The 26,191-nt window shown below is 44.1% G+C and overlaps 1 protein-coding gene across 1 annotated transcript; it reads left to right on the forward strand.

The window, feature by feature from the left end:
• Window positions 1–6,196: 6,196 nt before the first annotated feature.
• Window positions 6,197–11,668, forward strand: LOC146719386 (uncharacterized; the record flags this gene model as incomplete). The annotated part of the gene is made up of 6 exons (XM_085462728.1): window positions 6,197–6,335; window positions 10,428–10,520; window positions 10,618–10,729; window positions 11,045–11,133; window positions 11,246–11,418; window positions 11,582–11,668. Coding segments are annotated over exons 1-6 (693 nt in total), but the record flags the coding sequence as incomplete, so codon positions are not given.
• Between the last annotated feature and the right edge of the window lie 14,523 nt (window positions 11,669–26,191).

The following is a 26,191-nucleotide window of genomic DNA, read 5'->3' on the forward strand; positions in this document are numbered from 1 at the left end:
AGTTTATTTCAGATTCCATGTGTCATTCTGTCTCTCAATGTAAAGTCTGCATGCTTGTTTAGTAATTCATGTTTCCTGTTTTATTGTGAAAGTCTTTGTCTTATGTTAGTGTGTGCAGCTTGGTTCCCCCCCCCATCTCGTTAACCCTGATCTCTCCCAGCTGTGTCTCCCTCCTGTTGCCCATTCGCTGATTACCACCCTGTGTATATTAGCCATGTGTTTTCCTGTGCTCAGTGTCGCGTCGTACCCTCAGACCCTGCCTGTGTGTTCCAGTTAGTGTTTTCATGTTTTGGTTTCTGTTTTGTTGGTGCCAGCAATAAAGCTGTGGTTTTCAGTTATATTTCCGTCTGAGAGTCCTGCACTTGGATCCACATCTCCACCTGCCCACACACAGAGCCCTGACAATCCAATTTTTTCTTTGCAAACCTCTGCAAGAGAAAATGACAAATGAGCAGTGAGATTAAAGTATATGGAGAGTAGGCTGATTGGCCGTGTGGCAAAGTGGAGGGGATGTGAAGCCACCAACATCTGGGAAGCAGACAGATGTGTGCCTACAGATCTTCCTTATTAAACTTACCCAAAAGCTTCATTTTAACTCTGCTAAGTAAGCTGAAAGTAACTATACTTAAAGTATCTGCTGTGACTTCATTACCAGTGCTGTGGAGTTTGTACTGCACATCAGGTCCTCATGAATGATGAAAAAACATCTCCAGACATTCCCTGCAGATGAAAAATTAATTGGCTGAATTTGTCACGGTTCTGGGTCAGTTTCGAACCAGTATTTTGAGTTTTGATTGTTAGTTTATTTCTTGAATGATTGTTGTGGTTTTGGGTGCGATGATTATTATTGTTAGAGTTCCATGTTTCTGTTTATTTGGGTTTAAGATTTGTGCTCTCATGTTTTGTGTGGGTTTAGTTTCATGTGTCATTTTCTGTTTGTCTCTCTGTCGAGTCTGCGTCTTAGTGTGATGGTTTCTTGTTCCTGTTTTATTGTGAAGGTCTGCGTCTCATGTGAGTGTGTTCAGTTTTACCTCTGTCTCGTCTTGTTGATTATTCCTAGCTGTGTCCACCACCTGTGTGCAATTCCCCTGTGTTTCTCTGGGTGTATTTAAGTCGTGTCCTCTGTCATTGTAGTTGCTGGTCCGTCTGCGTATCCACCATGTTTCATCCGTGTGTTCCCTGCCGTCATCATCATGTACCATCGTCTTCCTTCCGTTATGTTCAGGTTCGTGCTCAGTAGTTTAGTTGTCCCAGTATAGTTTAGTTCTCCGTTTTGCCGTTTGCCTCTCTTTTGTGTTCAATAAATCACCTTTACACCTTCACAACTGCCTGCGTTTGGATCCTCCTTTTCCTTTTCTACACGGCTCTTTTCACTCGCCGTGACAGTACGGACCAGCCAGATACGGATCCAGCGGCATTCACCCCACCCACAGAGCTTCGAAAGCTCATAACGGACTCAGTGCCAAAACTAATCAACCTGTGGCTCGAGCATGAGGGAGAAGCGTTTCTCTACGTTCTGGAAGTCAGGCTGCAACAGCTTATTTCTGATTATCATCACCCTCACAACCTCATTACAAGCAGGGAACACACTTCATACAAACTTTAGCTGGTTCACTTAAGCTGGCCATCTCAGAGACAGCTGCTCCCTCTAGGGCCTCCCCAGAGGCTGGGTGTCAGTCACCAGCCAACTCTGGACCTCTAGAGGTCAAGATGCCAGCACCAGCAGCTTCACTAGAGGACTTTACTGAGCAGTCTCAGCCGTCATCCCCTGCTGAGAGCTCTAGTGAGACCGCCCCTCTGCCCCTGTCCTCTGCTGGAGGACCAGAGGGACCCATTCAGCCGTCTATCTCAGCTGGAGGGCCCGAGTCGCGCGTCCAGCCTCAAGTGTCGTCTGCTGGGGGTTCGGGAGAACCCAGCCAGCCTCGGGTTTCGTCTGCTGGGGGTTCGGGAGAACCCAGCCAGCCTCAAGCCACGTCTGCTGGAGGGCCCGAGGAGCCCGTCCAGCCTCATGCCACGTCTGCTGGAGGGTCCGAGGAGCCCGCCCAGCACCACGCCTCGTTAGCTGAGGGTCCTGGAGGACCCAGCCAGCACATCCTCACATCTGCTGACGGTCCGGGGAAGTCTGTTCAGCCGTCACCTGCTGACTCATCCCCCGCGACTTCTACATCATCGCCTGCAGCATTCACCTCACCGCCTGCAGCCGTCCCGCTGCCGTCAGGTTCCATGCCTTCATCATCCACGCCTGGTCCGGCTCCGCCTTCGTCTGGTCCTGCCTCGTCTGGTCCTGCGGTTGCCACGCCGCCGTCAGAGCCAGCTCGACCCGTTCTGCCAAAACACAGACTTAACAATGTGGTGTATGCTGTACAGTGCAGCGAGGAATGCCCAGACCTCTACATTGGAGAGACCAAACAGCCACTTCACAAGCGCATGGCACAACACAGAAGAGCCACCTCCACAGGACAAGACTCAGCAGTCCATCTGCATCTTAAGAATAAAGGTCACTCTTTCGAGGATGCCAATGTTCACATTTTGGACAGAGAGGACAGATGGTTTGAAAGAGGAGTGAAAGAAGCCATCTATGTCCACTGTGAGCGACCATCTTTGAACAGAGGCGGGGTTTACGACACCAACTCTCTGCCATCTATAATCCAGTTTTGAGATCCCTCCCCAGACGCCTTAACGCCCACTCACATCCTGGGCCATCTGACCTCAGGAATTCGCATGATAAGGTGGGGCCAGGTTTCACAATGAACACACCCGAAACTCTGGCTGATTGGGACCCACACCCAGTTTCCCACCTTGGCTCAGGCGATTAGAGGATCATCAGGGGGTCCTTTTGTCCCTCTGTGGGGGGTTACTCCCACTAGGTTTATATCTGGGACTCTCCACTATTTGACCTTAGAACTGAAGAAGCTTCTCGGATGAGAGGTGAAACGTCTTCAAGCAACTTAAAGAAGTCCAGACGCTTTTCTTTGCAAGCTCCTTTGACTACGATGACCTGGATGACTGAGAACCTTCACAGACATAGAGTTTCTGAGACCTCCTCAACATGGTCAATACTTGCCATAATTTCAAAATGTTATGGATAAAACTCTTTTTTGTCTAAAATTAACATTGTTGTTAACAAGAAGTCGCCAAAAACGCCCAATGTATCAAATGTGATACAAAAAATATAGAATAAATATAGAATAAAAATACATCATACACAGCATGATATAGCAAAAAAAAAAAATGTGGATTTTGTTTTAAGGGTTAAAACATCTCAGTTCCAAAAAATCTGAATTTTCTGGCTCTTCTTTTATGGGTTGGATCTTAAATTACCATTGTTTATACAGTATATATATGTAACGCATTTAAATTTAAAATCAGAGAATAATAAATGAATGCAGACACACAAAAATATAATAAATGATGAATGATTAGAGCCTGTTTCCATACTGAAACATATTTGCAGCACTGAACACACTATATATAATTATATATTTTGCAGTGTCTTTATAAATCTAACAGTAGTGACACACACACACAAGCATGCAACATCCCCAGTCCAAAATCAGGCCATGTCTTTCTTCAGATATTCACACAATTAAGTCAAGTTAATGCGAGTGGACAGGCGACTACTGCCATGGCTGCCAGACACAATATGCTATAATTACACATTCACTAAATGCAAACATGCGAAAATGTTGTCTTCTGTTCGACTGTGGAGCCGAAAAGAATAAAGGCTTCCAAGGGTTAAATGCCACAATCACATGGAGTCCCTGTTTTTGACACAAATTGCAAACTCTAGAACTGTTTAGAAAAAGACTCCTAAAAAACATGGTGAAATAGTACAGAACAGCTTTAATTAAGCAGCTCAGAAAGAAAGTGACTGGACATGTTTAAGTCCAGTAACTCAAACCCCTCTCAAACACGAGAGGTTTCACAAAACTTAAAGAAGCTAAACCTTACAGTCTTACATTAGGATATGGTAATCTTGCATTGAAAAGAATAATAATAGGGCTACCTATTTTTAAAATGCCTTTACACAAACTGTATTAAAAGAAAAGAATTTCAGGTTCTCGTGTCTCTATTTGCCCCATTTGCCTCCAATGATGTGCTAATATGGTGATATGGTGTTTTCTGAGACTGTAATATAGTATGAATATAGGGGAGACTGTAGGTTGTAATGAAAAGAGTGCAATGGGTATTTAGCCAGAGTGCAAAAATGCTATTCCACTTACCATATACCACTTCATGTTATCTATATCACTAAAGCAACATCATCAGCTGGCATCATGATGTAAGAGATGATGACACTGAAATACAAGCAGTCTGCTACTAAAATTCATACTTTAATCCATGCCCAGTTTGTTGATATTTGTTGATATCAAAGAACCATTGTGATTACTTAAGATTATATATTATTTATTCATTTTAGCCACACAAGCATGAGAAAGTGATCAATGGCAAACTAAAATAGAGGGAATTTTGAAGAAATTAGTACAGTCAGCACTGCAGTCGCCATTTTCATCCTGCACCGAATCACAACAATAGTTGACTCAAAATTATATATATATAGATAGATAGATATATATATTTAAAGCCTACATATAATGTCATTGTAAAAAGACAATTCAGATATGGCTGCTTTACGGTAACAGTTTACTTTTGTCTTTTGCACTTTCCAGGGAAAAGTAACAGGTCCACTCTGTCAGCTGAGCCGCTCCACTTCCCTCTTCTTCCCTGGCAACTACTATTAGATGATGTTCGCTGGCTGTGACAACCAGCCTCCCCTGACACTACAGCTTGAACCCGCTGCTCCGTCCCTACCCTGCATCTCAGCCACAGCTCCCCCACTCCACCCATCTCCACGAAGGGTATAGGAAATCAGCCACCACCACCTGCGCCCCCAGCATTTGGACCACTCTGAACTTAAAAGGCTCCAAAGCAAGGTACCATCATGTTGCAGTTGGCGTTGGCGTTGCGGTGGAGCCACTGCAGCAGCGTGTTATCCAAACAGAGTGTGAGATGGAGCAGAGGGAATTATCAGGGACTCACTCCATCCAGCTTACTCTCTGCTCAGACACAAGAACTGCACATACAACCTAAGACACAGCAGAGTATCATCACTCACAGAACAAGACTTTTCAATAGCTTCTTTCCCACCACAGTCAGACCGATGGCAAAACGAAAAACCTTACTGAACAATGTGCAATAATAACCCCACACTATCACACTACCTCAGAAATGTGCATAGCCTAACTGTGCAATATATGCAATATCTGCAATATAATCAGACGTCTGTGTATATGCTGCCACCTTGTAAAAGGGGTATAACTTATCATTTATATTAGTTTTGTATTTTGTATTGTCTTATTTAGTTTGTCTTTCTGAGAGACCTCTGCACAAGAATTCCAATGTGCCTTGACTGCTGGATTATACACAAATGGCAAATAAATAACCTTGAACTGAAAGGGCAGCCCAGGAGGGAGTTGACCACCTACTGGACCGTCAAGTACTGCTTCCTTTTGGTGCTGTACTGGGCTTCTCACTTCAGTAGTTTCCGGGTGATGTACACAACTAGGCGGTCAATCCTCCTTACCTGCTGGGACCAAACAGCCCCCAGCCTTCTGTTCAAAGCATCAGTCTCCAGGACAAAAAAGAGGTAAAAAAATAAGAGGGGGTAACAGGGATTCCCTACAGAGAGCCTCCTTTACCTGCGCAAACAGCACCTGACACTGTTGCATCTATTGGACCACATCTGGGGCACCCTTTTGATGAGATCAGCCAAGGGGCTGGTCAACTCCGCAAAGTTTGGTCAAACCTGTATGTGGCAGGGCATGGTTTGTGGCATGGCTGCAGGGAAGGCTGACACACACCAGAACTTCATCAGCTCATCCCACCTCCCCTGGATAAGACGTGCCGGGACCTAAGGTGTGTTGTTGTGTGTGTGGCTGGCAGCTGAAAAGCTGCGGCCGAGGAGTAGAGGAAACAGCAACTGAATAAAAGTGTTGAAATTGCGAACTATGTGGTCGGGTCCATTTTGTCATACTGGTGTCGAAACCCAGGATCAGGATTGTGGCATGGCGGAACCACGACCAGCCATTGGAGGTGCTGGCCCAAATGGTGGCTGAGCTTGCAGCTATGCGGAGTGAGCAGGCTGCAGTGTTTTGCCTGCCAGGTGGAATGACTGCAGGATCAGTCCGAGCGCCGGATGCACCTGTTAGAGAGTTTGGCAACTCGGATCAATTCCTGGCCGTCACCGCCACTGCGCCCACTGGTGTCCCAAGATCCCATGGGGGAAAGATCCCCACGCAAGCACGTCATCTGGACTGGCCTCATTTTCGCCAGAGGTCAGCACACTGTCAACCAGCTGTGAGCCTCAGCTCATATCCTCGACTGCTGCGCCACCGCCGCTTTTCACGCAGGTTGCCCTGGACCAGCAGAACAGCAACCGTATAAAAGTGTCAAAAGTGTGAACTATGTGGTTGGGTCCATCATTTTGTCACACTGTGGTCATAACCGGCTTGCCCCAAGGACCATCTCACCTCTTTTTTGGTCTTGGGACATGGGCAGGCTGTGATAGCCATTGTTTTCTACTTATGCGGGTAGAATAGCCTGCCTCCCAAGTGGTACCAGATACTGCACATCCTTCTGTTCGCCTACACACTTCTTCGTTTTGGCCATAAGCCCCACCTACCTAAGGACTCAAGAACCGTGGCCACTGTCTGCAAATACTCCGCCCAGGTGTTGTTGTGGATGATAACATCAACCAGGTAGGTACCCGTATATGCAGTATACAGATGCAGCACCCAGTTTGAACAAGCTGAACACAAGTATGATGCATTGGTACAAACTGTACAGAGTGGAGAAGGCAATTTTTTCATTGGACTCTGTAACAAGGGAATCTATTAGTAACCTTTGGTTATATCCAGCATCATGAAAAAATGAGCAGTACCTAGCTGGTGGAGGAGCTTGTTGACCAGGCATGGGATAAGAATAAAACTGTGACATTTCATTCACCTTCCAATAGTCAACACAGAATTGTATAGCCCTGTCTTTCTTCTGCATAAGAACTATGGGGCTACACCAGGCACTCATCTATTATTCCTACTTTTATGTCTTGATGCATTCTCAATCATCCAGGAAAGTAAATCTCCAAAAGTTGATTTTGTTCATCTGGACGTAGCGTTTTGTGGGAGAAACGTTTCGTCACTCATCCAAGTGACTTCCTCAGTCTCAGCTGACTGCAGGTTTCCCCAATCTTATAAACAGCACATTTGCATAATGACTGAAACCAGCCCACTGAAGGAACAATGGGCTAGGAGGTCAGTTCCTTAATCTTAATTATGCAAATTCTCATGACCATTGATCAACAACCACTGACCAAAACCCACTGATCAAAGCCCACTGATCAATGGCCATGAGTACCATTCACATAGAGTTGGGGAATGGCTGCAATCACAGCATTGTAAGATGGCAAAAGATGTACCCTTAGGCCCCCTCCTCGATTCAGAGATGGTCTTTCCCTTTTCACATAAATGGCCTCCTTGACTCCGCGCTCAAACCAGCGTTCCTCCCTGTCCAAGATGTTACATCCTCATCAATGAAAGAGTGTCCACTGGCCTGTAGGTGTAAATAGACTGCAGAGTCCTGGCCTGACGAGGGAGCTCTTCTGTGTTCTGCTATCTCAACTGCTCCAATACTCCTGACACATATTAGTAACCTTTGTAAATGTGCCTGAGTAAATGTGGTTATCCCAGCTGGACTTTTGTCAAAGCTGCGAACACTCAGCTGCGAACCGCTCCAGTGTGAGCTGGAGGCCCTCACCGGATGAAGCCAACAGAACCACATCATCCGCAAAAATCAGAGATGAGATTCTGAGGCCACCAAAGCGAAAGCCCTCCGCCACTTGGCTGCGCCTAGAAATCCTGTCCATAAAAATTATGAACAGAACCGGAGACAAAGGGCAGCCCTGGCGGAGCCCATCACCCACCGGGAACGAGTCCGACTTATTGCCGGCAATGCGAACCAAGCTCTTGCAACGGTCGTATAGGGATCGAATGGCCCATAGCAATAGGCCAGACACCCCATACTCCCGCAACACCTCCCACAGGACACCCCGAGGGACACGGTCGAATGCCTTCTCCAAGTCCACAAAACACATGTAGACTGGTTGGGCAAACTCCCATGCACCCTCAAGTATCCTCGAGAGGATAAAGAGCTGGTCCAGTTGATAGGTTTGTAGCTTGAACCTATTCGCTGGAACGTTGAAGGCAATATAATTACACAGCAAGCAAGACACGAAGTAGGCAAAGTTCTTCTTGTTACTCCCCAGATAGCAAGGAGACATTGAACAGATGTTGATTTTCCATCTGAACCATCAGAATCGTCAGGATTGAAATGTCAACACAAAACCAATGTTGAAACAACATTGAAATACTGATGAAACCTGACACTGACATTGAAATAACATTGATTCACTGTTGTTCTGTCATCGTTGATTGTTGATCTATTTATAGTTGACAAGGTGACAACAATCACGTTGAAAAACCATCGATTTATGGTTGAGCGGGAAATTAAAGCTGCTACCACTTGGACTATTCCGCAGCACCCCTATCAAGCGGGACATTAGATTTACTCTCAGCGGAATTGACCGGAGAAGGCATCAGTTCATGCACTGCACTGGCCTGCACCACGATTAGTATAAGGTAAGAATGAATGACTTTTGTTCTATTCTTTATTTCCACGGTTGCATTTGAATAACAGTAAAAAAAACAAAACAAACTTGTTAATGTAAAGTTTCGGATAAAATGTGGGAGCCCGAAATTGTGTCTACTTTCTTCTTGTTACGGCCGAGACCGTTTTTGGACGAGTGACAGGACTCAAACGCAGGACGCCGAACAGCTCGTAAGTAGATTTTAAGAATAAAGTTTGTTTCCACAAATATTCATAAACAAAAGGTGAGAGTAGACAAGTACGACGTTCCACCACTGAAACTAAGTAATGATCTGGTCCGGGTCAGAGAGGACAGCTATTCCAGGGATTGGACTGGAAAGCAAGTCACATTTGATCCAGGAAAAGGTCGGGGTCACTGTAACAGAGTGCAGATGTTCAGATACGGATAAGGAGACATATGAATATGTTGCTGATTCAGAATCCTCCTTCGTACTGCGTACTTGCCAAAGGAGGTCGGAGATGACGTAGAGGGGTGAGTAGTCCGGGTGTGAAATCCAAAAAACTCCTGGCGTGGAGGCAGAGAGGCAGGTAGGTAATTTGGGTAATAGCCTGTGGGACTGCCAGATGGTCCAGCATCCAAGTAGGAGCTCTTCGACAGGGGTTGACAGTTGGGTGTAGCTAAGAGAGAGGCGCACAAAAGACAAACATACAGTGAGGCAAGGTGATTCACAAAATACATAGGGAATGATGGTGGTGGCCTGCACTGACTGATGTTAGCAGAGAATCTGGCGAAGAGAGATTGAGTACGCTGGCCTTATGAGTCCCCGGCTAAATTACCCACAGGTGTAAGCGATGAGCAAAAACACTGAGGCCCCTCCTCGGGGTGGAGACGCCGGCTCGGAGGGAGACACACTGGCACACACCCGGACCATGACACTTCTTACAATCCGGCAACAAATAAATTGCACTGCAAACAAAGTCTATCAACAAAGAAAACATTTTGGTTTCATACTTTTCTGTTATATTTCCTTACAAAGCTAGCTTTAACGCTTCGAGGGTTCCTTTGTTCTTGCCGTCGCCTCGGCGCTTGACCCAGACTTTCGCTCTGTAGTTGCTTTTTAGCATAGTACTACAAAAAATTGTAAATCTGTGATATATGATTGATAAACGTAAAGGTAAATGTATAAATGTGTTCAATGACTTTGTTACTTTTAATGATTGGAGAGCACCCGCTTCGATTCGCACTCAATTCAAACTTTACGCTGCACGCTCACCTAACTTGCGTTTGCACCTTTTGTCCACACGTAAACTGCGTTTAGCATTTACGTGTGGACGAGGAAGACTGAGAAAACGCAGCGTCAAAGGTGTGCGCCTATTTTGACGCCACACTGTGCGCCATGTTTTTGTCTCGGTGCCATGAATTCCTACAATGGCAGACTTAGACAAAATACTGTTAATTTTATTATCTTCAGTGTTTAAATGCTTACATATACGGGTTTGCTTGTAATTGTTGCCTATATACATTTTAAGCTATTATTTATTATTTAGTTCAATCAATAGATCAAGTTTTGTAGTGACTATGAAATATATTGTAATTATCTGTTTCCTGTTTATCCTAGACAGGGCAAAAAAGGACTCCAAATTAAAAAAAAGATAAAAAATGAAAGGCTGGTGCATTGTGCAGTTTAGCACTGGTGGTACAGAAATAGTCCCTAGATCATGGATAAATGGGGAGAAATTGTCATGGCCTCCATATCCTCCGTGAGACACATTCAGGATCCACGACGCAGTAAAGAGGAGAGTTCATCCTGGTGCAACATGGCTCACCTATGCACCAGTCCGACTTCTAATAAGCCATGGTGGGTATCATCTGGATTGGTGTTGTATAAATGTAACAATAACAAGTTTTTCGTGTCCTAATTTATGTCTGGCCATACATTGTGTTTGTACTTCCAGACACATTTCACGAAGCAGAACGCAGTCTTCAGAAATATCTAAGTGAACACTGTGATACGTCTGACCTTCAGTCCGAAGCTGAAACTCAGACCAGTCATAAAAGAAAGCACAAGTAAAACTTTTTTTATTTCACAAACATATCTTTGATTGCTAAGAATTTATGATCTTGTCTTTTATACATATCTGTGGTGCTTGCATACTGCTATATCACCACATAATATAGTCCAAAAAGTGGAAGCTTGTAAACTTTTTATAAATGCAAAACCGTGTACACTTGTGCACTTCAAAAATTCCTTGTATACTGTACCTTCTTGCACATCTCCGTTTCCTGTGTGTGTTGTTATAAATTAAACTGTAACTTTAGGAAATAATATTCCAAAAGCACATTTGTAATTACTTATGACCGTTTTCAACTTTTTTTCTTTAGACCAAATCCCCTGTACACATATAGTGACTCAGAGGATGAGCAGCCCACAAAAAAATGGTTTCCCCAGGCCCCTCGAGTGAAAATACCAGGTAATAAAATACTGTCTAGTGTCTTTGTACATATCTGTGTGTGACACAAGGAGACTTTTGACAAGTTGTCTGTATTCTTAAATACTTAAAAAAAATTATCTTTTTCTGTCAGACCTGACGAGAGCTGTTAACGAACTCCGTGAGGAGGTCAGAGCCATCCGCAATACCGGCTGCAATGAATCGGTAGATGCTGGGGTACTGGCTCTGGATTTGCCCTTGCACAACATTGAGGAGCTAAACAATGCAGAGCCAGCTCTTCAATCACAAGAGGCAAATAAGGCAATGGTAATTATATAAAGTTTATGTACACTTTGTAACTATAAAGTGTAATAGCTGTCAGATGTGATTTAAATACATAACAACGGCCTGTTGATTAAACACACAAGCACTTGTGTACACATTTAAGACATGAGACACGCTAATTCCATCTCTTAAAATGTGTCTATAGGTGAGACGCTTTGCCTTGATTGGAGGGACCACACTGGAGGTGCGAGTCCGCCGTGTAATGGCTTATGCTATTACAAACGAGCTGGCCTCGGTACTTGGGCAGGGAAAAAAACCAAGGACCAGACAAAGCAAAAAAGGGCATTTAAAGATACAGCGCTCTGCAAATGCATATTTGGTAAGTTTTACTGTTTTTTTGCTATATTACTTTATCTTTCTTAATAACAAGACTTTCATGTCCGGTTAATCTGGAGATGGAGTCTTTGGTCTTTGGCTTGTTTAGTCCTCGGGTTGTAGTTTGTACAGCCCAAGGACCCCATGTTTATTTTGTTTTAAAGGATACACGGCACACCATGCTAAGACTTATCACTTTTTCCGCTCATAGCTCTTTGGGAATCAAATGCGGCAGTTTGCAGATTTACGCCTGGTGACGTTCATGTTTATCAGCCTAGGAGTTTACATACTTTCTCCCCGCTGAAGACAGTTAACAAGAGCTTATTCATGTGCTCTAATTCACTTTTTTTGTTTGTGTGTGTGTGTGTATTTTTGTCCTAGATGGCCTGACGCAGCAGTTAGGGGCAAACTCTATGTCCGAGTTTGTCTTTGCGCAAGCAGTGCAGAAATGGCTCCGATACGCCCCAGATCGTTTGGGTGGTGCAGGACCACATCATGCATCCCCATCCCGGAGTAAAAAATTACAAACTTCTGTGAAACATATAAATGTAAATAGGAAACTGTCTTTTAATAAAATATTTAGCAAACGAAACATGACTATTGACCTTTCTTTTTTTTTTCTCTGTTACATCACATGCAATGCTTTCTTATTTTAGGATAATAATATTGACATGATACATTGTGAGACATTTGGGGTTTTTTTTATAAAGGGTGTCCAATTTAAGGAATAAGTACAATTATGTGTTTAGGTGGTTGAAGTATTGATGGAAACATGCAGTAGTTTAGTATTGGTTAAAATACCTATAAAGAAAGGTAGATTTCCAGTCATGATTTAACTGTTGTTTTAATAAAAAGCAACTGTGCGAAAGAGGTGGAAAATCAACACCATAGCTCAACAGTGTTTCAATATCAGAATCTGACATTGTTTCAATGTCAACAGTATTAGAAAATATAACGCTGAATCAACGTCAGGTTTCAACATTGATTCAACATCAAAACCTGACGTTGTTTCAACGTTAAAAAAGGGTGCAAGAGTGACGTTAGGTCAGCGTCACACTTCAACGTTGAATCAATGACATCGCCTGATATTGACTCAACATTGTTTCAATGTTTCCTTGCTATCTGGGTCATGCATGAGGGAGACCTGCCTGGAGCCAAGTGTCGTTCCACCACTTGACCTCCGTCAGACTCTCAGCCAGGCTCCCCATAGCACTCCATTTATTGTGGTTACATGAATATGCATAGGGTCATTAACATATGATGTCTACATACACACAAAGAGTACCTTGCCTGTGTGTGTGTGTGTGTGTGTGTGTGTGTGTGTGTGTGTGTGTGTGTGTGTGTGTGTGTGGTGCTGCTGATCAAAGGCTCATATAACATGAAAGCACAAAAGGTACATCCTTGGTCAGGAAGAGGGTAGTCTCCCCCTCACCCTAGATGGTTCACCCTAGATAACACGGTGAGGAAGTCCAGCAGTTCATCTAAACAAAAAGCACTTAGACTAGAACAGACGTAGCTACGTTAATCCTACCGTAGAACAACAACAACAACAACAACAACAATCTTTATTTATAGAGCACATTAAAAACCAGGGGCATGCCAAAGTGCTTTACATGAAACAATAAAACAATAAAATGATTTACACTAAAACATCAGAATCATATAGGTGTGGGATTATGTTCACAGGTAAAAACCACTAATAGGAACAGTCAATAGCACACAGCTGTAGCAAAGAAGAACTGTACCATCATACACAGTGATAGAGGACATAGGCAACGCAACAAAAAAATAATAAAATAATTAAGACTATAACGTCAGAGTCATATAAGTGTGAGATTATGTTCACAGGTAAAAACCACTAATAAGAATAAACTATAGCACACAGCTATAGCAGAGTAAAGCTGTAAAGCTGAACCATCAAACACAGTGATGGAAAACATTGACAGCACAGGACAACGCAAAACAACCAGACACATTAGAACATTAGAACAACTCACTAGAAGCAAGGCGAGAATTTAACTGGTAGAAAAAGCAAGTTCAAACAGATATGTTTTAAGCCGTGATTTAAAAGATTGAATAGAATCAGACGCCCGGATGCCAATCGGGAGACTGTTCCACAGCTCAGGTGCAGCTAGAGCGAACGCTCGATCACCTCTAGACTTCAAGCGAGATCTGGGCTGAACCAACAATAAGACAAGGTACGACCTCTCTTGTGCTCCCAGAGTGCTCTCTAATGCACACAAAGTTTGCAGACTATCAAGGATCAAACCTCTACCAATCTACAACTAATTATAAAACTCTAAGCATATATAAGTAGATATTTCTAAGCATAAATGACAATCAACAATACAAAACCTAACATCCCCCCCCTTTTTGACCTTTATGCTAGAAAAGTTCCCAGTTATGAATACCTCATGTCTGACAGTTTCAATGCAAACATTTTTATACTCAGCATAGGTCAAATCACCCTAAATTACTGTAAAAGTACAGTTTAACAAATGTATTAGCAGTTATCCCAGTCCTCATTGATCTCATCCAATGGCAAACTGCATCCTACGAGCAAACAAATGAATTGCTAATTCAATAGTTAAAATAAAAAAGTAACATTTTCAAAAACATCCCAGCTTGGTGGTGTTTCCTCCGGGTGTGCAAATCACATGTCTCTCTGCAGGGTGGTTTGAGCTCTGCAGGGCGTCATAAATGTCTCTTCCAGTTGTTTCCATCACTGTCCATAGGACCAGAGTCCAAATGTATGTAGAATAAACATTCAAACATACCAGTTGGTTTTGTTGTTTGTCAACATGGGTCTCAGCTATCTCCAAAGCTGCAGACCTCTTCAGCACTCTAGTTTTATGGCCTCTACCAACCCCCATCACCTCACTTCAGGCCTTCGTCCTGCGAGGGGGATACTTATGACTCCTCCACTGTCCACGCTCTGCAGAAAAACCCCTCTGTGGAAAGGGTGCTGGGTTCAGTTATCTTACTGCTGTTGTGATCCCAGCAGTCTTCAGAGTGTCATCGTATGCACAGTATAGTGGCACAGCATTAGGTGATGTTCATAGGAAACTGCTGTCATCACCACCATAGCTTCTGGTTCCTGTGCTTTTCACAGAATCATGATGCCATCCTTAGACTCCCTCTGCGCTGTCGCTGGAGCTTGGCACGCTCCCCTCATCCTTCAGGTGCCTGTCTGTTGTCCACAATCTCCTCTGTTGGCCTCTGGATAGCCCCCTTTGGCACAGCTCTCATTCCAACGCAGTTTCGTGGTCCTTGCTGTGGCTCCAAAGTCTGATCTCATGATGGGCCCCAACCAGCTTGACCTTTGACCTCAACCACTGCCTGGGCTGTCAGCTATGCCTGGAATGGATCTTGCTTCTCACTGGGCCTCTGAAGATTTCTCAGGAGATCCCTTTCAGCAATACTCTGACTGCTGCACCTATATTTCCTTGCTAGGAGGAAAAACTTCTATTTGGAGAGCATGTCAACAATCATCAAACAAGTCTGTGAAGGTTCTCAGTCATCCAGGTCATCGTAGTCAAAGGAGCTTGCAAAGAAAAGCGTCTGGACTTCTTTAAGTTGCTTGAAGACGTTTCACCTCTCATCCGAGAAGCTTCTTCAGTTCTAAGGTCAAATGGTGGAGAGTCCCTGATATAAACCTAGTGGGAGTGACCCCCCACAGAGGGACAAAAGGACCCCCTGATGATCCTCTAATCGCCTGAGCCAAGGTGTGAAACTGGGTGTGGGTCCCAAACAGCCAGAGTTTCGGGTGTGTTCATTGTGAAACCTGGCCCCACCTTATCATGCGAATTCCTGAGGTCAGATGGCCCAGGATGTGAGTGGGCGTTAAGGCGTCTGGGAAGGATCTGGGAAGAATAAAGATGTTTTCCTATCACAGTGTCATGGCACTCCCAGATCCAAAAACTGTGTATACCTGATCACCTGTAAAAAATGTGGTTTACAGTATGTCGGTGAGACAGGTAATACACTATTGACCAAATTCACACAGCATAGGCACAATATCTTAAAAGGTAAAAACAGCCATACATATCTGGTAAGACACTTTCTGTCTCATAACTGGGAATCTGTTAGTGCCACTGTGTTGGAGGGAAATCCTAGATCAGGGGTGCCCAATCCCGGTCCTCGAGAGCTAACGTCCTGCAGCTTTTAGATGCATCCCTACTCCAACACAGCTGAATCAAATGGTTTGATTACCTCTTCAGCATGCCATCGTGTTTGGCAAAGGCCTGATAACAAGCCATTCATTTGATTCAGCTGTGTTGGAGTAGGGATGCATCTAAAAGCTGCAGGACGGTAGCTCTCGAGGACTGGGATTGGGCAGCCCTGTCCTAGATGGTCAATCCAACAGAGGAGGAGGGCCGAAAAGGTTTGGATTGCTAAATTAAATACAATGTACCCCAGGGGATTGAATGAAAAGGGATTTTGAAAAACACAAATTTAAGGAGTTTTACTTATTTAATGGTTTATGTGTGTGTTTCTCGAACGATTATGATGATTGTTGAGTACTTACACACACTATTCTAACATCCCACCCTGTAACTTATCCTAACCCTAACCTCATTAAACCCCATGCTGGTACTTATTTGGGCCCTAAACCTAACCCTTTCTCTCTCTCTCTCTCTCTCTCTCTCTCTCTCTCTCTCTCTCTCCCCTCATTTCTCTCTCTCTCTCTCTCTCTCTCTCTCTCTCTCTCCCCTCATTTCTCTCTCTCTCTCTCTCTCTCTCTCTCTCTCTCTCTCTCTCTCCCCTCATCTCTCCCTCCTCCTCTAATTAAAATATTTCAATCACATTACGAAACTATTGATATCCCCAATTTTCAATAAGGAATAGAACCCTTCTACAGGTCTGTAGTGTGATCAAGGTGGACCCCTGGGTGGAGACTAAGGAAGGCCTGTGCATTGAAGCCCGGCCGCCTTCGGCGACCGGCCTTCCACCTTGTTTCCACTAACTCAGGCTCCTTCCCCACCAGAGAGGTGACATTCCATGTCCCTATTGCCAGTCTTGGCAGCCGGGGGTCCACCAGGGCCTCTGCTCCTGGCCGCCACCTGGCACACAATGCACCCGACCCCTATGGCGCCTCCTGCGGGTGGTGGGCCTGCGGGAGGATGGGCCCATGTCTCCTCTTCGGGCTGTGCCCGGCCGGGCCCCATGGACTAAGGCCCGGCCACCAGACGCTCGCCCTTGGGCACCCTCCCCGGGCCTGGCTCCAGGGCGGGGCCCCGGTAACCCTATCCCGAGCAGGGTAAACTGTTCCCTCGATGTTCTTTTCATAAGGGTCTTCTGAATCGCTCTTTGTCTGGTCCCTCACCCAGGACCAATTTGCCATGGGAGACCCTAGCAGGGGGCAAAAGCCCCCAGACAACATAGCCCCTGGGATCCCTGGGACACACAAACCCCTCCACCACGATAAGGTAGCGATTCAAGGAGGAGTTGAAAAATCCACCAGAACTAATACAAACCAATATTCCCGTCCACTCTGAGGAAATGGGTCGATGAGGCCCATGCCAATGTGCTCAATGGGAAACTCCATTAATAGTAGTGGGCACAAAGTAATAGCCATCTGGTTCACCAGCTGACAGTCCGGGCAGGATGCGCACCATCAGCGCACATTCCCCCGAATGGCCAATAAAATCAGACCGTAATTCATTACAGAGTTTTATCTTTTTTTTAATTTAATTTTATTTAGAAAGAGGGGCAATACATATTAATGAACATTTAAACAAATGTAAATATGCCAGATTATAGCGTTGGGCTAATCTCCATCTGCAGACCCTCTGGCAAACACCAGGTTTATTAGAGTTTGAGAACGATTTGAAATGTTCTGCAAAATAAACTAAGGTATACTAACTTTGTGTTATGAAAATTACTCGGCACTTTAGTGTTGAATAAACAGGTTACCTTGCATTTCTGTGGTGAGTTTACAGCAAAGCACTGTGAATACATTGATGCACAGGAGCTATGGTGTTCACGGTCAGAGTTAGATTACGGCAAGTGTACCAGAGATTAATTTGATGTTTCATGTCACTGAAATGCTGCCAAGTAATTTTAATTTTTCTCCAGCATTTTGTTTTAGTACATTGCCTTTCTTTCTATGTATTATTGTAGGGTCTACCTTACAATATAAAGTGCCTTGAGGTGACTGTTGTTGTGATTTGGCGCTGTATAAATAAAATTGAATTAAAAATTGAATATCAGCTTTTTTGCGATGTGTTGCTAATATTATATTCAAAATGGGCTCATATTTTTTTTAAAATGATATATTTTCTCAGTTTAAAAAAGTTGATGTCGTAATGCAAACATTAATAAAATATGGGTTTATGCAAGTTTCAAATCAATGAATTCTGTTTTTGTTTACATTTTCAACAGTGTGCCCAGATCTTTAGAATTGGGTTTGTATTTTTGAAAAGGCTCTTAGAAGGTTCCCCTTAATGCACCTAGTGACAATGGTTAATCACAAAATAGCCAGTGATTGGGATGCATGTTGTGCATCATTTCACTTTTAAACATGCTTTTTTCTTAATTTGAAAAAAACATTTCTTAAAACAGATGTCTACACACATATACACACAAACAGATAAAGTGTCCACTGACCCAAATCAGCCACTGGCATCTGAAGAATTTTAACAGCATTTTAACAGCTGACATGGAAACAAAGCCATCAAGAGGGCACCAAAAGGATAAAGAGAAAGCATGCGTATGAGTGTGTGCCTGCATGCATGCGCGTGTGTGTGTGTGTGTGTGTGTGTGTGTGTGTGTGCATTGAAATACTGTTAAAGAAAATAATAATAAAGGTCTCACTTTATTTTATCTCAGTATTCAGCAAGAGTACTGACAGGGACTAGAAATAGGGCGCATATTTTTCCTATACTGCCTTCTCCCTCTCAAATTCAGAATCATATTTAAAATCCTGCTTTTCACATACAAGGTCTTCAACAATCAGGCCCCATCTTATATATATATATATATATATATATATATATATATATATATATATAAATAATGTACAAGCTGGTTTTAAAAAAAAAAGTAATATGTAATAAATAGTGTTGTGTATATATAGATAGACACCCTCTCCACTTTTAAAATTACGCTTAAAACTTTCCTTATTGACAAAGCATATAGTCAGGTGAAGCCTAAGCTGCAATAGGTCTAGGCTGCTGCAGGATTCCCATGATGCACTGAACGTTTCTCGTTCGCCTTACACTTCTACACTCACTATGTGTTTATACACCACTCTGCATTTAATAATTAGTTATTATTAATTTCTGACTCTCTTCCTCAGTATGTCCTTTGTCTTGTCTCCCTCCCTTCACCCCCAACCAATCGCGTCAGACAGCACCCCTCCCTGAGCCTGGTTCTGCTGGAGGTTTCTTCCTGTTAAAAGTCCAATTGAGCCGCCCAGCCTCTTCTTTCCGCTGGGGCCTCAGTCGAGCCTGTCCCAAGCCTCCTGTCTCCACTGGGGGCTCAGGCAAGCTCGTTGAGGGTCCTACTGTGTCAGCTGGGGACTCAGGTGGGCCTGGCCATCCACCTGCTCAGCCAGAGCTCATTGCGCCATCTGGTCCTGCTAACTCAAGCTTCGTCTAGCACCCACCATGGTACATCCAACCAGCCACGCCACGCTATGTTGTCGGCAGGCACCTGCTAAGCCACGTTCAGCCTCCGCCACACCACACCATCGGCAGCCACCTGCCAAGCCTGCCAAGAGTATGTATGGGGAGTGTGAGTGTGTGTACAGCGATCATTTCTGTGTCTCTATGTTGGGCAAGTGCTGAGCATTTGTAAATGTCAGTGTAGCCCAGTGGAATTGAGCTTCCACAGTTGTTCTTTTTCCTTTTCTGTCTAATCTATTTTTTTTATAATTCACTATAGTTTATTTGGTCTGTTTTGCCAAACCTATTTTCTATTGGCTCAATTGTATGCCAGTCAAGTTTATTTTGCCATCCTTTCACCTTATTGGCTTAAACCATACACACTTGCCTGTGATTGGTTAGGAGAAGTAAATCCCTCCTACTTATGCTGACTGAGCGAGATTCCGTATGAATGCAGATGAGGCTACAGAGCATTGGGTGAGAGGTGGATGGAGGAGAGAGGACGGATGGCAGCGGCATCTGCTGGCAAAATTGGTTGGAGCAGTGCCAAAAATTCAAACCTGGTTGGCAGTCCACCTGTGGCGGCGGTTGAGCACAACTGTTCCGTGAGTGGGTCAGCTGTGGGCAGCTGGGAAGACTATGTTGATTTTGCCAAAGAGGAAGAAATGCCTCTGGAGCAAGTGCAAGGTGAGCAGAGGAGAGAAAAGCGTAAAAGAGTTGGGAGCAGTAGTGGTAGGGATGATTCTTTAGAAGCTAGAGAGAGAACAAGACTGTTTGTTGTTCTGAGATTCAATGAAAAAACACAAGTCCATATTAAAAAACTGAGTCCATTCTTGTTGACAGCTGAACTTAACAGTAAAGTGGGAGATATAGTTTCTGCTAAGGTACTCTCAGATGGAAATCTTCTTGTGCAATATGTGAATGAAGAGCAGCTCAACAAGGCTTTGAACTTAAAACAATTTGGGAAGTTTAAAGTAGAAATGCTGGGCAAGTGGGTGCACAGACGGGAGTGTGAAAATTAGTGTGAAAATGGATGATATGAAAAGCAAAATCAAAGGAGGAAATGTGATTTCTGTGGTCAGAATGAAAGCAACAAAAGAAGGACTTAAGGTAGATAGCGAAAGTATCCTGATACACTTTGAAGAAGGAAATCTGCCAAGGAAAGTGTTTTTGGGTTTCATTAGTTATCCAGTAGCCTATGTTCCAAAACCTCTGAAATGCTTTAACTGTCAAAGGTTTGGACAGCTAGCGAAAAACTGTAAGGAAAAGAGGAGATGTGCTCGGTGTGGTGGAGATCACGATTATGGGAAATGTGGAGATGGAGTTCAACCAAAGTGTTGTAGTTGCGGTGGGAGTCACAGTGTTGCATATGCTGGATGAGAGAGAATGAAACAAGTGTGAAAAAAGTGAGGGTAGAGAAGAAGATCTCCTATGCTGAAGCAGTGAGGGTGATGAGAGTGAGTGAACAGGTCAACGTAAACCCAGGACAGGGTGCATCACGGGATCAAGGAGTTACCCGGATCAACGTGAATAGTATGGTTATTGATAAGATGGCATTGGTTACATTCATTGCAGGAGTGATAAACACCACAGCTGATGTGAGATCTAAGCAGGAGAAAATTCAGCTCATTGTTAAGGCGGCGATTAACCACTTGGGGTTAGTAGGACTGACGTGGGAAGAAGTGAGTGGGACAACCTCAATTATCAGTCAAGTCAGGAAACATGATGTTCTTTTATGTAATCATGGTACTTATTCTTCAATGGAATGCAAGGAGTCTGTTGGTCAATGGCCAAGAGTTGAAGCATTTCATCAAACTACTTGATGTTAAACCGGATGTCATTTGTGTACAGGAATCTTGGCTTAAATCTTCTTTGGATTTTGTGTTGTATGGGTACAAGATAATAAGAAATGACAGGGACCGTGGTGGAGGGGGAGGGTGTGCAACGTTTGTCAAACGAGACCTTCCATATAGACTCCTGGGTAAAGGCAATGATTTGGAGTATATTGCTATTGAGGTTTGGGACAGGAATGAACCAAATGTTATTGTGAATTTCTACAATCCTTGTGCCGGATTGGAGCTGCCGCATCTTCATTCAATTGAAAGAAGTGACTGTCGTAGAGTTATTTGGTGTGGGGACTTTAATGCCCATAGCAGAGTGTAGGGAGGCACACACACAGATAAAAATGGTAAGGTAATTGAGGAATGGATGGATACATGCAATTTGATGTGCCTGAATTATGGTAGGGGGACCAGATGTAATGTTGTTAATGGAACAGGGTCAATTTTGGATTTAACTCTAGTCTCAACTGTCCTTGCAGGAATAAGTCAGTGGACCATGAACAGACACTACCATAGGCAGTGACCATTATCCTGTTTTCTGTGATGTTGGAGGGAAGATACAGGTATCTCTAAGAGAGGTGCATAAGAAGTGGAGTTTTCATAGGGCTGACTGGACAAAATTCCAAAAATTATGTGAGGAAACGATTGACAAGGTTGATGAGTCTGGTAGCGTTGATCAAATGAATAATCAGTTTATTGAAGTACTTATGGTAGCCGCCAAGGCCTCAATCCCAACCAGTAAAGGTAAGGAAAGTAGGACTTTGGTGCCATGGTGGACAGAGGAATGTCGAATTGCTGTAAAGGAAAGAAACAAGGCTTTTATATTTCTCCAAAGAACCCTTAACATACAAGCTCTGATTGCATACAGAAAAGCAGTGGGAGTGGTCAGGAGAACAGTGAGACAAGCAAAGCAGAGCAGTTGGAGGTTGTTCTGTTCTAAAATAAGAAGAACCACTCCCCCACAGTAGGGTCTGGGGCATGGTCAGAAGAATGGGAGGTGACCGGCGGGAATGGGATTACCCAGTTCTATCTTCAGGCCAACAGAACTTTGTAACAGCTCAGGAAAAAGTGGAGGCTATGATGAAAACTTTTGCTAAGATTCATTGCTCTGATAACATATCAGTGTTGGGAAAAGACAGAATGTGCCAAACTAAAACACGGTATTCAGAGGCTCTAGTAAGAAAGGCGCACATAGACAGTAGTTTGGATGCGGTGTTTTCTCGGGAGGAAATGGGGAGAGCACTTCAAAAAACAAAGCCCACACCCCCGGGAAAGGATCAAATTTGTTATTTAATGTTGAAGAACCTTGGTACGAAAGCGCTTAATAAACTGCTGTGTTTGGTTAACACAGTTTGGATTAAGAGTGAGCTCCCAAGTACTTGGAGGGAGGCTGTGTCAGGCGCAGTGGCCCGTGGACATGGGATGGACTCAAGTGCAGATTCAAAACCGGAGGCCAGGGGTGAGGTGTAACGAAAAGAGATTTTATTTTACAATGCTCAGAGGCTAACAGAAAGTGCAGACTAGAATCAATGAACATAAACTAGATGTCTGAGGCGAGAGAAAAATACTGTGGTGATAACTAGATGGCAGGGATAACTGGGTGCAGGTACTGGGCAGAGGAAACTGTGGCGGGCCAGGGCACTGAAACAGAGGACAGAGCAGTCAGGGGAATCCCACAGAGGTTTGCGAGTGAATCTAAGGATAGTACACTGAGCTGTCTTACAAGCTTGCAGGTGGGGGTTGCGTGGAGGGGGGAGGCAGGAGAGGTCCAGGTGGGTGCTGCATGCAATGCAGGGAGGCAGGCAGCAAACTGGTATCCAGGAGAGCTTGGTAGGTGGGTTTCAGAGGCTGACGAGAAAAACAGAGATTCGGTTAATACACACGATTAGTCACCAAGGAACGGACGTGAGGCCGAGAACTGACTAAAGTTGGCAGATAATCTGGCGAAGACCAGTTGAGTGCGCCGGTCATAAATACTGCTGGTACGATTGCCATCAGGTGAGGAACAACAAAGACTCCACCCAGTGGGGAGGAGCTGATGCTGTGGAAAACCACCCAGACCACGACAGGCTGTTATTGTGCCAATAAGAAAACCCGGGAAGGATCCATCTAAACCAGATAGCTACAGACCAATCGCTCTTACATCAAATGTGTGCAAGTTAATGGAACGTATGATAATGGTAAGACTGTCCTTTGAGCTGGAAGAAAAGGGGCTTTAGGACAGTGGTTTCAGGACAGCTCGTAACACAACTGATGCTATTATTAAATGGTAAATGGCCTGTATTTGTATAGCGCTTTTACTAGTCCCCACTAGAGACCCCAAAGCACTTTACACACCCAGTCATCCACCCATTCACACACACACACATTCACACACTGGTGGAGGCAGCTACAGTTGTAGCCACAGCTGCCCTGGGGCAGACTGACAGAAGCGAGGCTGCCATATCTCTTTTAAGTACTTAGGTGTTGTGTTTGATTCAAGACTGACATGGAGGGAGCATACTGACCGGATTGAAACCAAATGCAAAAAAGTTATTAATGTTATGAGGTGTGTAGCTGGCAGGGGTTGAGGAGCGAGCTCTTCTGCTTTGAAAATACTTTACCAGGCATTAATTAGATCGGTCTTCGATTATGGGTGTGTGGCATATGGTTCAGCAGCTCCTTCTGTGTTGAGACGTTTGGATGTTCTGCAATCGGAAGCCCTTAGAGTGTGCTGTGGAGCTTTTAAAATGTCTCCGGTCAGGGCCCTACAGGTGGAGATGGGAGAAATGCCTCTAGATCTTAGGAGGAAGCAAGTATCGGGGAATTACTGGGTTCATCTTGGTGGTCATGGTGATGCACATCCCACAAAGGAGGTACTTTTGGAATGCTGGGAGTATGGAAGAAGTCAGAAGGATCATTTTGGAAAGGTGGGGAATCAGTGGGCTAAGGAGTGTCATGTGTCTGAACCCTGTGGTTCCTCCATGATTATTGGAGACCCCTCCTGTGGACTGGTACTTGCTGGATCCGAAGAGAAAAATGAAAGGAAGAGTCAATCTTGTTTCAGCATTTCATTTTCACAGCTTGAATGAATACCCTGAGCGTATTCATGTGTTCAGAGATGGTGCTAAAAATCCAGATACTGGAATTACAGGGTGTGGAATAGCAGTTCCGTCAAAAAATATTGAAATAAACAGACGCACTTCAGATGGACTGGCAGTGTACACGGTTGAAATGGTAGCAATTTTGGTACATTGAAATGGGTAGAGTGTTCAAAAATCAGGTAGGTGGTAGTATGTTCTGACTCGGCAGCTGTTCTTTCAAGTCTACAATCATTTTGTTCGAAGACAAGGCAGGGTATTCTGTATACTATTCTGGAGACTTCAAATTCATATGTCTGATAGCTCATCTACTTCTTTATGAGAATTAAAAAGGCTGATGGCTTTTTAATTATGGCTTATTTGAATGATGTATTATGTGATGAAACTACTTATATTTCCATGTAGTGGATGAAATTGTTTTTAAATGTAAGTTATGAAATATTAACTCATTTTTATTTAATTTTGAATATATTTAAACAATATTATTTGACTTATTTGACAGATAAAGGAAGTTAAGGTCACTTAGCAGGAATTTAAACCAGCAACAACTGTTGGTCCGTTGGTGTGGCTAAAAAGCTGAAGTTCAACACTATGCACTCCATATTGTATATTGTATATTGTATATATATGCCATTTCTTTCGCACAATATTCAAACTGCTGACCTCTGTATATTTTACATATATGTATATGCACGCACACACACACACACACACACACACACACACACACACACATATATATATATTTGTATATATATATATATATATATATATATATATATATATATATGGGGAGATGTCATCACCCCCACCGGAGATTGGGTACAAAGCCCCAAGTGCGATAGGAGAAGGATCGTTGAGTGCGAGAGGAACTGACCTGAAAGATAGGATCATGGCCAAGCTTGAGACCTGGATCCCCCATAGCCGGTTACCAAGATTACGTGAAGTACCCTCAGAAGGTCTGCTAGATGATGTTAATGCAGCACTACGGATGATACCTACAGCCATGCTTACCGAGACTAACAAGCTGATCTACAATATGGCAGCAGTGATCAGTGAGATGCTTGGCTATAAGTTGAACAGCCACTAGGAGCAGTACCCTGCATGGAGAAGGAGGCTAGAGGGCAAGATCAAAGTAGCACGGAGGGAGGTTAGCCAACTAACGGAGTTGCAGAAAGGTGCGAGAAAGAAGGTGCATAAAAAATACAGCAAACTGTCCATACCTGAGGCCTTGGAAACTGCCAAGAAAAAGACTCACAGCCTTGGCCAGCCGCTTGAGGAGGTACACCAGAGAGATAGAAGGCAGGAGAATAAACCAGCTGTTCTCCACAGAACCAGCAAAGGTGTACTCCCAGTGGCAAGGGAACAATAAGAGAACAGCACCACCAAGGCTGGAGACGGAGCAATACTGGAAGAGCATATGGGAGAAGGACGCAACCCATAACGGCAATGCTCAGTGGCTAGTGGATCTGAGGGCAGACCACAGCGACCTCCCTGAACAGGGTCAGTAACCATCACAGTGGCAGATATCCAAGAAAGGGTCTCCAGTATGAAGAGTTGGACAGCACCAGGGCCCGACATGGTTCACGCCTACTGGCTGAAGAAGCTGACTGCACTCCACGAGCGTCTGGCAGCACAAATGAACCAGCTGCTAGTTGACGAGAGACACCAGAATGGCTAACCGAAGGCCGGACGGTCCTGATCCCCAAGGACCCCAAGAAGGGACCGGTCCCCTCCAACTACCGACCAATAACCTGCCTCAGTACTACATGGAAGCTCCTGTCAGGCATCATATCAGCTAAGATGAACAGGCACATGGGTCAATGCATGAGCGGGACACAGAAAGGGATTGGCAAGAATACCAGAGACGCAAAACACCAGCTACTGGTAGACAGAACAGTCAGCCGAGACT

Source organism: Copadichromis virginalis, linkage group LG1 (genome assembly GCF_057382275.1).
Source record: "Copadichromis virginalis isolate Kocher_CV1m ecotype Utaka linkage group LG1, C_Virginalis_male_GT1.1, whole genome shotgun sequence".
Lineage (NCBI taxonomy): Eukaryota > Metazoa > Chordata > Actinopteri > Cichliformes > Cichlidae > Copadichromis > Copadichromis virginalis.